The following is a 19,074-nucleotide window of genomic DNA, read 5'->3' as shown; positions in this document are numbered from 1 at the left end:
AACAGTATTTTCATTAACTGATTTCACATTTAACAGAATTTCTGTGGAAAATTAATATTTTAGAAAATTTTCATTAAAGAAAATTTCTATTCGACCCGAACTACCAATTTTCCGAAAAGTAATTTGATAGAAATTTGAAAACGGCGAATTTTTATTCGATAAAACTTTCACATTATTTTATTATTTATTATTTATTATTATGAAAATTGTATACTGAAAAAAAAATTTATTTGATTCAAATAATCGGTTACTTGGCTGTTATCAAATATAAATATTTACTTGAAGCAAATAATTTTTATTTGAATGAAATTAACTGTATTTGAACCAATAATTTCTGTATTTAAAACAAATACCATTTAATTGACTCAAATAATAATTATATGATAAATAGTCAAGTGACCGATTATTTGAATAAAATTTTTCTTTTTAATCTAGTTTTTTGAAAATTCGATGTATTAGAAAATTTGCTATGTAAAAATTCAGTTAAATGAGGCATTTTATATGAGAATACGGGGTCATGTCTTGGATTTTTCTCAAAATTCGGTAAATTGTAGTGATAGTGGTGCTAAATAAGTGTACAAATTTTGAATTTGAAATTTTTTAATATTTTTCAAGATATTTACAATAACAAATTTGAGCAATATTTTTTGAATTTACTTATAAATTTTTTCCTACTAAAAATAGAGAAAAATTTTGTAAATGTTTTTTACGCTAAAGACCTTAAACTTTTGGAAAAAAATTATTTTTTTAAAAAAATATTAATTGTTAAACAATTTATTTAAAAAATAAAATTTGTTTATAACTTTTAAACGTGTTCTCCCTCATTTAGAAACGCGAAAAAAATCATGAATATTGTTTAAGTCATAATAAATCGATGTTTAAATTTTTGAGATGGCATTATTTTTTGTTTTCGAGATATTAATTAATTTACTAACAAAAGTTAATAAAAAATGAAATATTTGACGAACAAATAAAATTAGAGTAATTTTTAAAAACACCATTAGAATGCTTATCAAAATCCGCATCCAACGAGCCCTATATGAACTATTTCGGATAAACGGGTGTGAAATTAATAATTAATAATAAAAATTATTTAAATAAGTAATAACATTTGAAGAAATGAAGATAAATCGTCAATTCTTTTTTTATTTGGAAGATCATCTAATTCTGTGTCAAAAAAAGAATATTAAGTATTACCAAGAATCAAAAATTAATTATAAAATGTTATTTAGAAAATGACTAAAAAATACCATGCCGAGTAGGTAGGCAGCCCCCTCCAATTTGTGTCGTAGGGTACTGAAATCTCAATTTTCAATAATCATCTGTTAATAATTTAGATTTGTTAAAAATGTTATTTACACTGGTTTTATTTAACACAGAATTAGATATGATCTTCCAAATAAAAAAAGAATTGACGATTAATTTTCATTTCCTCAAATGTTATTAATTATTTTAATAATTTTTATTATTAATTATTAATTTAACACCCGTTTATCAGAAATAGTTCATATAGGCTTTTGTTAGTTAATTAATTAATATCTCGAAAACAAAAAATAATGCCATCTCAAAAATTTAAACATCGATTTATTATGACTTAAACAAAATTCATGATTTTTTTCGCGTTTCTAAATGAGGGAGAACACGTTTAAAAGTTATAAACAAATTTTATTTTTTAAATAAATTGTTTAAAAATTAATATTTTTTTAAAAAAATAATTTTTTTCCAAAAGTTTAAGGTCTTTAGCGTAAAAAACATTTACAAAATTTTTCTCTATTTTTAGTAGGAAAAAAGTTATAATTATATTAAAAAAATATTGCTCAAATTTGTTATTGTAAATATCTCGAAAAATATTAAAAATTTCAAATTCAAAATTTGTACATTTATTTAGCACCAGTATCATTACAATTTACAGAATTTTGAGAAAAATCCGAGACATGACCCCGTATTCTCATATGAAATGCCTCAAATATATTTAACTAAATTTCTATAGAAATTCTATTAAATCAGAATTTAGTTAAATAAAAATTCTTCGATATGAAAATTAGGTTAATTATAAAACCTAATTTCCGTTTCTCGTTTTACTTATTTTATTGATAAAAATCTTCCCACTGCTGTTATAGTAATTCTGTGATCACTTTAAATATAAAACTATATTTAATACTAATAAATATAGAAGTTAATAAAAAAAAAATCTTCAGTTTTAAAAAAAAATGTTCTTCTTCGAAAATGACCACTTTCTAGAGAATCACCTATAAATATTTAATTAATAATTTATAAGTTTCTTTTTCAATATAATTATTATATATAAATCTAATTTCAGGATACTTCGAAAAATGTTTTGGAAGTTAGTAATGATTCCATGGAATCAAGTATGCCGATGGAGGTGACGACAATTGAAGTCGATAGAAACCGAAATCGTCAAATTGAAACTGATGATGATCAACAGTCAAAACCAAACAATAATATTAATAATATTAATAATAATAATAAAAATGATAATCCGCCGCATGTAAAAAAATATAAAATGCCGAAACGTAATGTCATTTCGAAAATTAAAGAAATGATCGAATCGGGACAAAAAGATGAAAGTAAAGAAAGTAGAAGACCACAGAGGACACCGAGAAAAAATGGTAGATGGGACGCAGTAATGAATAAAATTGAAGCTGGTAAAAATGAAGCCAGAGCGAGAGTAATGCGAAAGGATGTGAAATCCAGAGTTTTGCAGAATCTCACAAATGCCACAACTTCATCTGGAAGAAGAAATTGTGGTGATGCGAACAATAATGCTGGTTCTAATAAAGATAAACGGTAGGGAGACAAATTATTATTATTAATATACTTATATTGATTTTTTCAGATTCAAATATTTTTTTATTTTTCTCTAGTAATTTCACATGAATATAAGGAATTTTGCTGCGAGTTGACTATGTTTTTTTTCAGTATAGCTTTTTTTTTTATTTTATTTTCTTCACCGTAGTAACTTTATTGTATCGTTTACACATTTTCAAAAAATACCTAAAGAATGAAAATTTTCGTTTACACGGAACACAAAGAAGACAAATATTTTCTTTAAAACCAAATACATGTCTTGTCAAGGATCGGGTAAAATTTTCACAGTTTGACAAATGGTCTTACATTCTTATATATGTATATTAAAATATCGACAAATATCCAACTCGCAGCAAACTCTCTGAAAAATATAAAAATTCTTTGTAATAATACCATGAAGCTGAAGTACGCAACGTTTATGATAAACGATTTTTAAAGAAATAATTTTTTAAAATGAAGAATTCTATAATTTTTTTCCTAAAAAATATTTATTTTAGTTTTTATTAATCAATAAATTATTTAAAAAAATATTTTTTAAGGCAAAAAATTATAGAACTTTTTATTTTAAAAAATTATTTCTTTAAAAATCATTTATCATAAACGTTCCGTACTTCAGCTTCGTATAATACCATCGTTATTATTTTAATACAAAATTTTTTTTTTTTAATAATTGTTAAAATCTAATTTTGTACTATTGTTACATTTTTTTAAATCTTTAAACTGTTATGTGCTAAAAAAAATTATGCTTATTGTCACGAAAATTTTTTTGTCAAAATAACACCAATTCACTTTTTTGCTAAAGAAAAAGAAAAAGAAAAAAAATGAGAGGTCGAAAAAAATCGTGAAAACATTGTTGCATTATTTTTTTTTTATTATTTTGTATTGCATACATTCGCGTTGAATGATAAAATCGTTCAGATTCACTTAGGTAATACATAGAAATCAGAATACTGATTACTTAAAGTACAAGAAATACTGCGCCCACGCGTAGTTTGACTTGGAAGATTCTGTGGTAGATAAACTCTTAGAGTCGTGTTGAAAAAAAATTCCTGTTTCTTTGATATCGTACGGATGTTGCAATTTATGATTTGAAGTTAGCAACCAAACGTATTCTTGTTTATCGAGTCTGGAGGATGCAACTTTTTTTTTTTTTTTTTTTTATTACATTTCATAAAGTATAGCAATTGCTTTATTTATTTCTCACTTACTTTATTATTACTTTTTTTTCTATAAACATGTATCCTCTATATATAAATTTTAGTTTTACAATTTTTTTTTTATGAATAATTTTATTCCCTCCTTTCGTTTTAGTTAACAATATTTTTAATTTTAAATGTAATATTTTTTATTAAATAAATAATTGCATTTTTTTCACCTTTAAAGACGGGGGAGAGGTCGTCAGGAGACTAAATCGCCGAATCAGGAAACTGCTCGCAGTTCAGTACGAAGTTCTACGAGTGATTTAAGCAGTGCTCCCGGCAAAGACGTTCCAAGTAAGTTTCCAATTTTTAAAAAAAAATAACTTTAATAATAATAATAATATTGATAATAAGTTTTGAAAAAATGATAGGATACATTTTTAACAGTCAAAGGTATAGAACATAATCTCAAAATTTAGATTAGATCAACAGTCGCTTTTTTTAGTTACAAACCGTTTGAGGAATTTATCCTTGAAGACGATTTTTTAGGGCGAGAGGGGCGAGACGTTGTGTGCGCATCTATTGTTAACTGTCACTGAAAAATTTATTTCACATGTACTAAAAATTAAAAAAAAGAAACATTTTATCTGAGAGGATATACAATTTTTATTTCCTTCAGCAAAAAAATTTTTTTTTTATAATTTCATTAACACGTAAAATAAATTTTTTGTCGACACTTGGCCTTTTTTTGGAAAAAATAACGTTGTTAAAGTTCACGAAGTTTATAATCAACGATTGAAAAAAAAAATTTTATTTAACTAATATTTTTTTATTAGTAATAATTTTTATTATTTTTAATTTTTAAAAGAAAATTTATCGAATTTTGTAAATTTTCTTGCTAAAATTTGACCAACATTTGAGATTATGTTCGTTTTTTGGTCATTTTCCTCCAAATTTTGAGGTTATGTTTGTTTCTTGGTCGTTTTCGCCAAATTTTGGTCTAAATTTTGAGGTTGTGTTGGTTTCTTGGTCGTTTTCGCCAAATTTTGGCCTAAATTTTGAGGTTATGTTTGTTTCTTGGTCGTTTTTGCCAAATTTTGGCTTAAATTTTGAGGTTATGATTGTTTCTTGGTCGTTTCCCGCCAAAATAACATAACCTCGCAATTCAGGTCATTTTTAGCGGGAAAGCCACTTCCACTTGCGACTATATTCAGTGTCTTATAAAGAACATAACCTCAAAATCTAGCTCATTTTTGGCGAAAAATTCGGTGAGAGAGAGAGAGGAGGGGAGGGTGAAGGACTTGCGGCTAAATTCAGAGTCTTGAAACGAAAATAACCTCAAAATTTAGGTCAAAATTCAGAGTCTTGAAACAACGGCGGCGGCGATATCTTTTTGTAATATAGGTAGATAATTATTTTTTAGACCAATTTTCATTTTTTGAATTGACATTTGACAGTAGAATTTCTTTTTAAACAAATTTTTATTTGACAGAATTCTTATGTATCAAAATATATTGTACAGAATTCTTAAAACGCCTTATTTTTATTTGTCCAAAATTTCAAATAGCCGAAGAAACAATCGAGAGAAAGACTTCGGCGCGATGTATAAAATTCACCAATCAAAAGTTGTCAAGAAAATCGTGATTGATGGATTTTAAAAATCGCGTCAAAATCTTTCTGTCAATTGTTTGTTCGGTCATTTGCAATTTCGAAATAATAAAAATTAGGCATTTTAAGAATTCTGTACAATATATAAATTTGATACATAAGAATTCTGTCAAATAAAAATTTGTTTAAAAAGAAATTCTGTCAAATGTTAATTCAAAAAATGAAAATTGGTCTAAAAAATAATTATCTACCTATATTACAAAAAGATATCGCCGCCGCCGTTGTTTCAAGACTCTGAATTTTGACCTAAATTTTGAGGTTATGTTCGTTTCAAGACTCAGAATTTAGCTGCAAGTCCTTCACCCTCCCCTCCTCTCTCTCTTCGAATTTTTCGCCAAAAATGAGCTAAATTTTGAGGTTATGTTCTTTTCAAGACTCTGAATATAGCCGCAAGTGGAAGTCTAAAAAATAATTATATATCTAATAAAATTCTTTAAAATGAAAAATTTTAATGAATGATTTTTATGGAATAATTATGCGCCCCGAAAAAATGTTTGAAAAATTTTTTTAGACAAAAAAAATATAATTTGCAAAGATATTTTTTCTTATAAATCGTTGATCATAAACGTTGTGAACGTCACCGACGTTAACAATAAACGTAAGCAAAAAATAGTTGCATTTATCGTATAGATTCGGTGCCAATTTTGGGTTATTGTAGGTCAAGATATAAATATTTGAGATGGATAGGTTAGTTAAATTTCACTTTTTTTTTTTTTATTATACAGTACAGTAAATCTTGAACCAGAAATGGTTCTCTAATAATATTGCTAATCTGATCTATATATTTTCTTGTATATATATTTATCATAAATTATATACTTTATAGTAATCATTACAATAAGTACATATCTATGTATTATAACAGAAGACTATAAAATTCCAAAAAAAAAACAATAGGAAAAAATAAAATTTTCTTGTTAAAAATTTTTTGTATAAAAAAATAATTTTAATGAAGTTATTAACTGATGGAGATTATAATATATGATTATAATTTTGCATTATTATGAAATACGCGCAATTTTCTCGTGGAGAAATTCTCAAGATAATTAAATAAGTATAATAAAGATAAGTAATAATAATCTATAGTCGCAATAAGTTATATGAAAATACGATCTCCTACATGTATATTTGTAAATGTATATCGGTCTAAATATACTTTAGTAGGTGTTCTTGGTAATATACAAAAGCATTTCCTAGGCCTATTAGATAGGCTCGGTGCGATATTAAAGCACACATGAGAAAACTTGCTCCAAGGTTTGCCACCCACAGGATGTTAGGAATTTAAAGTTAAAGGGGATATCGCACCTCAACATAATTTAAAACATCATTGGCGTAACTTGAGAACTCTTAAACATCATGTTCAAAGATTAGATTGTAGATTTAAAACTTCTTTAATGTTTCTTCATTTCATTTTATAGGGTCATTCAAAGAAATATATTATTTCAACTAAATTGGAATTTATTTTCTTCCCTCGGGTGACAGATTTTACACTATATTTCTTATAATACTGAGAGAAACTTTCTATATTTACAAAATTACAATTTAAATTTTATATTTATCGTTTTTTTTTATCGATTTTAATTATTTCCTATTCGGCCCTACGAAATCTATATATATATATATATATATATATGTGACACGTATATATTTACATATCACTTATGTTTTTCCGTTGTTGGACAAAAAGGTATTAAATAGTAGAACGTGGTATAACAATTTACAAGAAAGGAATTTTTTTTTATGTGTACGTTTTAAAGGAAAGTAAACCATATCTCCCTTGTATTTCTTTTGTAATTTTTTTCTTTATTAGCCTTATGGCTTCCGGCAACAGTCGAATATCATGACCCCACAGATACACACACAAAAATCCCTTTGTTCGTGGAAAAAGAAAAAAAAAAACAGCGACTTTTATCCAACCAACGTGCCAAGTATAAATAATCCTAAGCCGTCGCAAAACATGACACGATTATAAATTATCTAACGGCAAAATAAATATATAAAGAGAGAGAGAGAGAGAAAACTTGCGGTAGCATCGTATCGCAAAACTATAGATATTAGAAATTTAATGATTGATAAATATGTTTGTTAAGCGAAGCGGTTCGCATAAAATGATATGCCTTTTTTGTTAATTGCTCATTTACTATTTATGGATTCAGCTCTCCTCTTCCGTGATACTTTTATATATGCCTTTTGTTATAAAAGGAGGAAGAACACACGCGAGGGAAGAACAGGTTGTTCTACTACTGGAGTATAAAATGAGAACGCGCACGGAAGAGAAAATTAATGGGAAAAAAACAGCATTTCGCTATATACATATATATATTTGAGAAGAAAATTTCATCTTAACATATATATAAATATGGGTCAAAATTCCCGAAGTGTCTTGAGTTAAAAAGTTTTAAGTTATCGAATTTAGTTAAAATTTCGACAAAAAATGGATATAGTGAAAGTCTAAATATCAAATATTGTTGTATTTGATAAAATATTTAAAAATAAATAAATTTGGCCTTGGAAATCATGGTCAAAGTTTTAATTTGCATATTATCGCAGAATAGGATTGTTTTTTCTTTTTTTCAACTGTCGCAATGGAAAGCTTACACTCTAAATCTGAATCAGTGAAAATTTCACTAAATTCAAATCAGTGGCTCAGTTTTCTTTAATTCACCAGTGGAATTTCACTGGGAATCAGTAAAAACCACTGATTCTCACAGTGAAATTCCGCACTGGTGAATTAAAGAAAACTGAGCCACTGATTTGAATTCAGTGAAATTGTCACTGATTCAGATTTAGAGTGTTGACTAATCTATATTAATAAAATTAGACTTTTGTCTGTACATTGCTTAGAACTTAAAAATTCATGTATAATTCTTCGTTTCAAGTCATAAGGATTCTAAAAATAGCATTAAAAAAAATTCTGTCTGTCTGCACAATATTTTGTTCGCCAATCACGCATAAACGGCTTGACCGATTTAAGTGAAACTTGGCAGTCTTTAAGGTATTAGACTAACTTAAAATCTTAGCCATACCCCATTAAAAAATATTAACTTGAACGGAAGTTATGGCACTTTTTGTAAAAATCGAAATTTTAAAATTTTTTATTTTTTAGCTTATTTTTACTAGACTTTTTTTTAGAAGTTTTTTGAGGTTAATTAATCGCATTTTTGCCTTAAAATTGAGAAAATAACTGATAGATTTAAAATTGTGAAGAAAAATTCCAAAAATCAAATTTTTAAAATTTAATTTCTGTTATATTTTACACGGAGAGAAATAGATGGTAAGAACTTATGATCTTAAGATGGTAAAAAGTAGATGTTATCCGGTACTATAATTATGCTACTCGGTACTATCAAAGATGTTACAAAAAGTATGGTTATGTTACCCACTACAATCAAAATGTTACTCCGTACAATCTGGATAGTAACTGATAGAATCTAGATAGCTGTCCGTATATGTAAGATCAAATATGGTACCTGGTACTATCTAGATAGTACCCCGTACCATCTATTTCTCTCCGTGTACTAAACCTTTTTTAGCTATGTTTTTGAGTCCAATTAATCAAATTTTAACTTTAGAATTAAAAAACATGCCAAATATAAAGAAATGAAAAAATGTTTTTTTAGTAACAACCTTTTTATAATTATTGTTTTTGGGTTATAGATTTTTATTTTAATATTATAGTTTAAATAATATTAAAAGATTTTAAGTTGTAAAAAAAGTATAAGAAATTAAAATTTGAAAATTAGCTAAATACCAGTCTATTTGTATATATAGCTTAGAACATAAAACTTGTTAAATAATGTTTCTTTTTAAGAAATAAAGAATCTAAAAATGAAAAAAGGTAATAGAATAATGATGCTGTTTGAAAAATTTGGTTCGAGAATTATCAAAACAAAGCTTAAACGAAATCAAATTAATCATGGTAATCTGTTAGAGATTCAAAACATTTGAAATCATTAATTACGAAGTTGATAAAGAAAAATAAAAGGTTAGTATATTTTTAGTATGTGTTTTTTAGATTTAAAATTTTAAACAATTTTAAAATTTAACAAATTTGTGCAATTATTAGTTAAAGTTTTTAATAACAATCAACTATCTATACAAAAAATTATTTGCACGAAAATACTGTTGGGCGCACACCACTAGATTTCGCTCCCGCCGAAGGCGGGTACGAAAGCTAGTTTTCTAGAAGATCTGTAATTTTCTGAGTAATATCTTTTAATGTTTTAGAGATATTAACAATTAAACACCCGAGCGCGCTATAATCGCGCGGCTAGCATTTCGGTGCGCGGCTAAAACGCGCTCGGGGGATTAATTATTGTTAATATTTCAAAAACTTAAAAAGATCCAAATTCTGAAAATTACATATATCTTGTAGAAAATGAGTCAAGCATTACATTAAGAAAGTTAAAAAAAGGAAAAAAATCCGGTTTTGAGATGAATGCAAATTAAAACTTTTTATTTTTTAAATAAATTTTTATCGCCAGCAACATGTAGTCTGTAAAAAGACCTTTAAAAATCATTATCATTATGTCAAGTTTTATGTATTCTACTTATAAATATCGTAAATTAAACAAAACAAATTCTCAAAAAAGTCAAAATTTCAAAAATCTGTAACTTAAAAAATATTTTATCAAATTTAATAATAATATTTTATATTTAGACTTCCACTACCATGACAATACTTTGGCAAATTTTTTGACTAAATTCGATAACTTAAAATGTTTAACTCGAACATTTCAAAAATTTGTCCCCTATATAAAAAAAAGAAGTTATAGATTTAATTTACTAATTTTAAAAGAATTTACCTAATTACAGGATGATGAAAATGTATCGGAGTCCGCCCAAAAAAAATTTTGGGGTGGTTCCAGTACATTTTGATCATCCTGTATATGTTATGTAATAATGTACATATCTTAAATAATCTTATATATCTTTAATAGATCTTACATATATTTTAAATAGATCTTAAACAGATTTTAATAGATCTTAAACAGATCTTTAAATACATCATAAACATTCATATATCTTAATGCATAAATCTTTGAAAATGATATCACTTTTGGTACCTCTTTCCATATAAAATGTTATCATATGGTTGAGTGACTTTCTTGGTCTCCAGATGCCTTGTACTATAAACCTTGAAGTTAGGGAGGGTCACGGACTGATTGGAATTCGAAAGGGGTCGTCCTTATAGTGTCGTAAGTCGTAACTGTTACTGCGAGATATACATATATGTATATCGAACGAGCGTCGCGAACAAGGGCGACCGGAAGGAGTCGCATGTTGAAAACTTGCATCGATATTATCGAGCTCTCAGAAAACAAGTTATTTTTATACCCCTAAAGAATTTTCTTTTTTTTTGACAAAAGAATACTTCTTTATCGACAATTCTTATTTATAACAACCGAATATATAAGCCGTATAGAATTGAACCAGTATTTATTATAGTTTTCTTGTAATTATTCATCTTAACCTACTATAAAGAAAGTTATAATTAAAAGTAAGTCATAATATATGAACTCGAGTACGAAATATATTATAAGGACGTTGTGGTGCGGCAGTTTGCTTGAGATTGAAAGTATATATGTGTAATCGACAAATGCCATTGTACTTGAAGTTGTTTCTGAAGAATGAAAATATTATAGAAAATGCATTGTTTAGGAACAATTTCAAGTACAAGACATTTATGGATACTATATATACATTGTGCAGGGAAAAAAATTAATCATTAAATTAGACATTTTATGTGAGATTTAATCTTAACACAGACCAACAAAATTTTGGCCCATATCAAAACAAAGAATCTGACGTGCTGGGTCATTTTTGAGGTCAGTTTCGGATTCAGCATTTCAAAGAACTTCAGAGAAGTATAGTCTTGGTTTATTAGTTCTGAATTTGTATACTTCTTTAAATAATTTATTTGTATCAAAACAAACAGAATTAGAATCAAAATCTCCGAAACAAGTTTTTTTAATTGTTTTGCTCATTGAAAGTTTTCAACTTCTACAAATGTGATTTACACTTAGGTTAACTATTTAGAAGACTTCTATTGGAAAAAATTTTCGATTGGATGATTTTTTGTCCTGACAGTTGGATCACTGCAAGGGATACAGAACTCGTTAACCTTCTTGAGTGAAAACATTTTTTTTCATCTTCAGGGTCAAGTTACGGCTTCATGTCGACATCTCTCGGCGAATACATATGCAAACTACAATAGAGAATTTTGGTAGAAGAAATATCTTCTGTATAATAATTAGAAGAAGAAGAAGTAAGATAAGAAGTCATGAATAGTGTGTCAATGCGTAAACAAAATCAATTTTAAAAGTCAGTTTTAAAAGTTAGCTTATCATCCAGGGGGAACCGAAAAGGAACCAAAGAATTAATGCGACTTCTTTGTGGGTCCAAGGACCACCTGCCCCTCTCCTTTACAGAAGATCGTCGCCATTGGGTCTCATACACGTGAAAGGACAGGACACAATCCAGAGTATAACAAACTTCATGGACACATATATATATTCTCTCTTTCTCATTCCTTCGATTCTGTTTGGAGTGTATCCATCCATCCATGCACCGGGTGTATGTATATAATATACAGTTCGGTTGTTCTCGTCGTAGCTCGTTGTGCTTCGGATACTCTGCGCGCGCCTTCAGATAATGCATCCTGGTCTTTTTTTTTCTTTATTTATTTTTTTTTCACTATTTGTATTTTATTCCCCTCTCGATACGTTCGTTCACGAGAGTTTGGCCTCATCCGCGGCCGAAGGTCGTTCTCCACGGAAATGGGAATAATTTCTCTCTCGAGGACATTTCAGGATATACCATCATCTACAGGAGAAAATAAATTGACGATAAACGAAGAGATGAAGAGGAGGTGAAGAAAGAGGAGGTAAAACATGTCCTGGGCCCTCGAGACCAAGCAACAGGGTCAACGGCACTGAACTCCGGCATGGGGTTATTTCCGGCATCACTCTTCCTCCTGGGTAATACTCGTCCGCTCGAGATTGTTCCCCGGTTTCTCTCTCGTAGCAGTCGTTTAACGTCCTCCAGTGCGAGCAGTGGGTTTACTGTTGTCCCACAACTGAGGTCACCTCGAACAGGTGTACTCGTGATACGACCACGTGCTTCAACTGATGCTTGTTGCTCATCTTCGTTTATATGGTGTATGTGTATTTAATACAAGTGTTTTGTGATTTGTGTCATTTTGAGAATTTTGGATCACTATATTGGATAAATTTGTGTTTTTTTAAAAAAAATAGATTTATTTTGGAAATGCGGTGAAATCTACGTAAATTGATGCCTTAATAAATATTGAATTATTTTTTTATTTGTACTTACTAAATTTGAATCAGTGAAAAAGTAACTGATATAAAAGCAGTTGCTAAATTTCAGCTATTCGAATTAGGGAAATTTCACTGAGTATTAGTGGATTTTTATTTGGAGATCAGGGAAATTTTACTGATCCAAATAGCTGGATCTTATAAATAAGAACTGATTTGACTTTTTCACTGATTCAGATGCAGAGAGTAGAACGATGAAAGTTGAAATTATTGATGAATTTCGATAAAAGTTGAAAGTATCGAGATTATCGCTTTAAATATTTGCCAAAATTTGAAGTGCTATTTTTTAACCATTGGAGTATTTTTTAAATTATCCAAATGTGGTTTTTGTTTGAGCTAATGGAATATTGTGTTTTAATATTCCAACACTGGAAAACGTAGTATTGAATCAAGAAATCCATGTATTTGAATGTTTTCTCTATGCAATTTTTTTATTAGTTTTGAAGTAAATTTTCTTGAATTAAAATTAGCAGATACGGACAAGCACAAAGTTTTCTTGAATCAATGCTTCTTTTTTTCATAAGTCATATTGGAGCTGTACTTCTGTATTTTTTACATCTATACTAATTTTGACTACAAAAATCCAGTGTATTAAGATTTCCTTTCTCTTCTTTATTGTCCCTTTGATACAAATTCATACCATGTACGGATAAAGGGACCTAAGGGAATTGTAGTAGACGAAACACATTAATGCCGCATAAATAAATATTTAACAGAAAGGGTAAAATTAAAGTATTACAAAGAAAAGATTAATACAAAAAATCAAAAAGAGTTCAAAAAAGAATTGAGGATATAATAGATAATTATTTCATATTAGAAACTAAGAAATGGATTTTATTGACTATATATGACACACACTTTTTTACTGATTAGTTTGGTTATATTTATTTATAGTATTAACACCAATTTCACAATAGCGGACAATTATCTTCCAACTCTCATTGTGTTTACCTCGATCTAATTTTCTTTTTAAAGTGTGAGATGAAGTAAAATTGATGTCATCTACTTTTCAAGTTTCTATACTAAAATGTCTGTAGGGCAGCACGTAATTTATACGATTACACTTTTGTCTCTACATATAAAAAAAAACTGGTTTCCATTGCATCTAAATTAAAATTAATAGACTCGAAAAAATCACTATTTTTAGTCACTATTTTTTGATAAAGTTTTGTATAATTTGTGCAATAGATTTAAAAAAAAATGATTTTTAACAGATTTTGGCTCTAGATTACTTTTTATTTTGATTGGAAAAAAAAAATTGGTTGTTTTTTTATGTAATCACAAGTAAGAGTAATTAGAAATTGTCCCTCCCCATGGTAATATGGGCGTTTAATAAAGAGTAAAAGTTATATAGACGCACTGAAACACGTTTCTATATTAGAAAATAAAAGATCAAGTTCTCATTTCTGGAAATCTTTTCATCTATACGCATATAGGAATATTGCTTCACTTGGTGCGCGCCATTCAACTATATAGCAATAAATTCTGTAATAAGGACTACCACATGGTTTCTTTAAGATATGTCTTATATATATTTTCTCTCTTATGAATGAAGTATAGGCGCATTTTTTTTTTTAAATCATTGCCACTTAGAAAAGAAATTTGTTTATCAGTATACTTTAAAATTTTAGTGTATTCATCTGGTGAGTAAATAAAAATTCCTTAGAAAATATTCGACATTTCCTTTTAGAATATTATTTGTTCTTTCTTCATTTATTTCTCTTTCAAAATTTTGAATTTTGCAAACTAATTCAATTTTACAACAAATAAATAACTAAAAATTAATATTGCTTTTAAAATCAAAATTAGCTAGATCCTAAATTTTTGGGGTCAAATATCTTTGGTTATGACAATCCTTCTTGTCAATTAAATATGCCATTTAGTTTCAAGTTAAGACAAGTCACAATTGAAGTCACTTTAATTTAATAAACTCTCGCCATAATTGAATTCAGTTTATTCAGATATCTTTTATCTTTTCAATAGCTAAACAAACAACTAAAAAGAATGTTTATAATCGTAATCTAAAAAATGGAAATAAAATATTAGTATTGAACCTACATTAGTCCATATTTAATTTTTTTGATCCAGAAATTTTTTTATTAATCTTGAATTAAGAAAATTAGTTTAATTAAAACAATATAGTACTTTTCTTCAGTGTAATCAAACTGAAATTTTGTAATTATAAAATAATTAAAAGCTGTAATTCTTTGTAAATACATGAAGTACAGTTTCCAACGTGAAACGAGTTACAATAAAATAGCACTGCAAATTCAAGCTTCTATAAATATATATTAGCAATTTCTCCGTACAGATCAGATAGTAAACTGATATGCAAAACTTGTCTGCAAACTTGGAACCAAGGAAGTACGTAACACGATGATGTTAAAGAACTCTTCATCGAGAGAGAATGAACCGTACAAGAGGTGCATCCTTGAAAAATTAGAGAGGAGAAGAAACAAATTCCATTTATGCAAAACATGAAAAAAAAATGTCATGGAATTGATGATTAATGGCTCGTGATTATATATTAGTGATTAATTTGCGTGAATTTAGTGAATAAATAAGTTAAAAGAAGAAAATTCGGAATGGGCCAACAAGGATCTAAAGGACGGACCACTACCCTTAGGACTGATTTTGTCAGGGATTCAAAAATGCGCCTTGGGAGCTTTAAAAGAGGTATATAATCTTACGATGTCGATATGCGGGCGATTATTTATAAATTTTTTTTTTTGTCTTCGTTAAAAAAAATTTTCTCTTCTCTTCGTTAGGATTATCTTAACAATTTATTACTTTTTTTTTTTTGAGAAAATGTAATTTAAAATTTGCCAGCAATAAGAATAAAAAATAAAGTTAAATAAATAAGAAATATCGCAGTTGTTAAGGTCTCTGACTGTAGTTTTCAACATCAGGGGTTCGAATCTTCTCACTAATACTTTTTTTTTCAAAGTTAATGATACATTATTCTTATATGCATGAATAAATTAATTTTTAATTAATTAATATTAGTTAATAAATTGATATTAAATAATTAATTACTATTAATTAATTAATAATTAAATGCTTGAATTTAAAAAAATAAAGTTAATTTCATTTATAATTAAGAAAGAATGTCAAAAATGTGAATTCTTGTTTATGTATTGGCAATAAGTTTAAAAATCGCATTTTCTCAAAAACTTGTTCCTAGTGGGTCTTTGTACTTCACCCTTGTGTTACTAATACAAAGAACTGTTATGGTTTTAATTTTTATCAAAATCGTTGAGGTCAAGTTGGTGCGCTTGTGTGAGGATTCCTCTCATTTTCCTCTACAATATAATTTCAAGATGATGAATGATCAAAAGCTTCTTAATTTACACCGAAAAAAAATCCTCTTGTTTCAAGAGGATTCCTCTTATTTCAATGCATATTTTCCTCTAGTATATGCTGCAAAAGGATGTCCTCTAGGTTTAAGAGGATTGTCCTCTATGTAAAATTATTCCTCTTTATTTAAGAGGATACTCTTATTTTAAGAGGAAAATATCATCTTAAAAAGAATTCTGAAATAATAAAAATGCAATCATCTAATTTGTATGTCATAGATATAATCTATAAAATTAAAAGGAATAAAATTTGTTATTCCATGATTTACATCTATTTGAGTATAAATAAATTGAAATTGATTTTAATTTTTTTGAATAAATCAACTAAATCTATTTTTAATAATATTTTTATGCACAAAACATATAATTCATTAAATTTGAAAATTTATTTTAAATAAATTTTCAAATAAAATTAAAATAAATAAAAATCGTAATAAAATAAATTTTTAAATAGCATAACCTCAAAATTATTTAAATTTTCTTAAAAATTACTTTTAAAAATTTCTTTTACCTTCAAAAATAGGCATGTAATGTGTAAGTTGCAACTCTATAAAGATATTTAAAAGATTATTATCCATTTTGGTTTATTCCCCTTTTTTCACACAGAAACTAAAACTTTTTCACGTATGATATGCGATTTATGACGCGACATAAATGATATGACGCAATCATCTTTGCGCATGAGCGACTTTCTATGGGAAATCCTCTTAGAATTTAGAGGAATATTCTTAAACATAGAAGATTATTCTAAATTCTAAGAGTATTATTTTTATTCTAAAAAGATTATTCTGAATATAAGAGGAATGCTCTAGAATAGTCCTTTTGTTTCGATCCTCTTGAAATTAGAGGAAAATATTCTCATTTAAAGAGTAACTTGTTTTAAGAATAAAATTCAAGAGGATTCTGTAAGAGGAATTTTCCTCTGAATACAAGAATATTTTTTTTCGGTGTAGGGGAAGTTTCTTCAAGTAAAAAAATATTCTTCAAATGAGAATATTATTCTCATATAGGCAAAAATTATTTCTATCCTCTTACAAGGAGAGGAATATTGAATCAGTTTTTTCTCGAAAAAACTCACAATCAATTGAGGAGTATTACTCTCGTTTCAAGTATATAAAATTGTAGTTGATTCTAGAAGACACAATTTCCTCTTAAACGAAGAATATTTTTTTTGGAAAAACTCAGTTGAAGAATATTATTCTAGTTTCAAGTATAAAATTATAGAGGATTTTAGAAAAAGGCAACTTCCTCTCAGACAAAGAATATTTTTAAGCGCTTATTTTTTTTGCCAAAGTTACAATCTACAATATATATATATGTATATAATTTGATGATACTATGTTATATTGTATACCTGCTCTTTATAATATAGATTCCAGATTAAAGATTCGTGATAAAAGGGGATCTTGGCAAGGTTTTTCAGTTCCTGGTTCTTTTTGGAGAGGTCTACTCGATTCTTATATATATTCCACGTTCTCGTTTATTTTGCGAGTATAACGGTCGATTGCCACTGCCTTGTCATATTTGTGGAATGGGTCGCATTGTGTATGGGAGTTTATTTCGAAACAATAGACGAGTTTTCTTTTCAATTACGAATGGAGAAAAAATATATTATTTTTATAAAATTCTGATTGCGAGTCTAAAAATAAAATGAATTCTTGTTTTAAGAGGATAACAAAAACAATTAGAAAAAAAATGAATAAAATTCTAATTTGGAAGTTTAAAAATAAAACGAATTCTCGTTTTAAGAGGATAACATAAGAAATAGAAGAAAACTTTTTCCTCTCAATATAAGATTATTGCAAAATGTTCTTTGCAGTAAAAGCTCCTTTTAAATTGAGAATAAAAGCAGCAGGTACTTTATAAAGGGAAATATTCTTGTTTTGAAAGGAACATGTAAAAGACTAATAGAAGAGAGATTTTCCTCTTAAAATAAGAGTTTTTTTCCTTTATGTATTTATTATCGTTTATTGAAGATATAACTTTTTTTTGCGAAGGTAAAAAATTATTTGAGCACCTAAAAATATATTATAAAGTTTATACATTAACAAATATTAAAAAAAAAAGTTGCGACTCCCGATTAACAAAATGAACAAACATATTTAGCGAGTGTATAATCTGTGTGGAATTTATCAAAGGCTGGGCAGAATTAGCGATATAGAAATAATATGAAATTGAGACTATCCCTCACACAGCACGTGTGTGGAACTTAATATAGAGTCCAACGATCCTCTCGGTCCGAACACGTGGAAGGACTGGTCGAAAGCAGTTGACCCAGATTTTGTTCCTCCTTCAGAATTAACTGAAATATATAATATATTTATATAGGTATTGCAAAATGTGCTCTTTCGATTTTATTGCTTGACTTCTTCAAAAGGACGTAATTAACACTTTTATAATTGACCCGATGACAAATTTGAAAAATTTTTATTTCTTCAAATATAATTTAAAATTTAAAAAAAAAAAAATTAAATCGCAATTAATTTTTTTTAATGACAAATTATAGTGGAAGTATAGATTTTTTTTCATTGATGGCATTATACGATGTACTTCTTTATTCAATAGTTATATTGATAAAAATAGAACTGCTGGAACGCAAATAACTTTAGAATTAGAACGTTAAAAGGAGAAATGCGACGCGATGACTTAAAATTGTCGCGTCTACAACTGCGAGTAGTAATTTTCAAGGTTCAACATCGAGAGAAAGTGATTATAGAATTAATTTTTATTTAATTATTATATAAT

At 27.4% G+C, this 19,074-nt stretch overlaps 2 protein-coding genes across 4 annotated transcripts in view; one reads left to right on the top strand and one right to left on the bottom strand.

Annotated features, from left to right (window-relative positions):
* Positions 1-19,074, bottom strand: part of LOC127278052 (arrestin domain-containing protein 1-like) — a 562,072-nt gene that overhangs the window by 75,453 nt on the left and 467,545 nt on the right. Inside the window, exon 8 of one of the 3 annotated variants that reach the window (XM_051299565.1) lies at positions 3,436-3,451. The exons of the other annotated variants lie outside the window; for them this stretch is intronic. The gene's annotated coding sequence lies outside the window, so the exon portion shown is untranslated. Of the gene's footprint in view, positions 1-3,435; positions 3,452-19,074 lie in introns of those variants that run through there. 3 annotated transcript variants of the gene reach the window in all.
* LOC127278046 (uncharacterized) overlaps positions 1-19,074 on the top strand; it is a 96,525-nt gene that overhangs the window by 47,257 nt on the left and 30,194 nt on the right. The window contains exons 6-7 of the mRNA XM_051299553.1: positions 2,321-2,808; positions 4,213-4,322. Coding sequence (XP_051155510.1) covers positions 2,321-2,808; positions 4,213-4,322 — 598 coding nt within the window. The remainder of the gene's footprint in view (positions 1-2,320; positions 2,809-4,212; positions 4,323-19,074) is intronic.

Source organism: Leptopilina boulardi, unplaced genomic scaffold (assembly GCF_019393585.1).
Source record: "Leptopilina boulardi isolate dan_hultmark-lab unplaced genomic scaffold, ZJU_Lbou_2.1 LbouV2_194, whole genome shotgun sequence".
In the NCBI taxonomy this organism is placed as follows: Eukaryota; Metazoa; Arthropoda; class Insecta; order Hymenoptera; family Figitidae; genus Leptopilina; species Leptopilina boulardi.
This window is presented reverse-complemented; position numbering and strand designations above follow the sequence as displayed.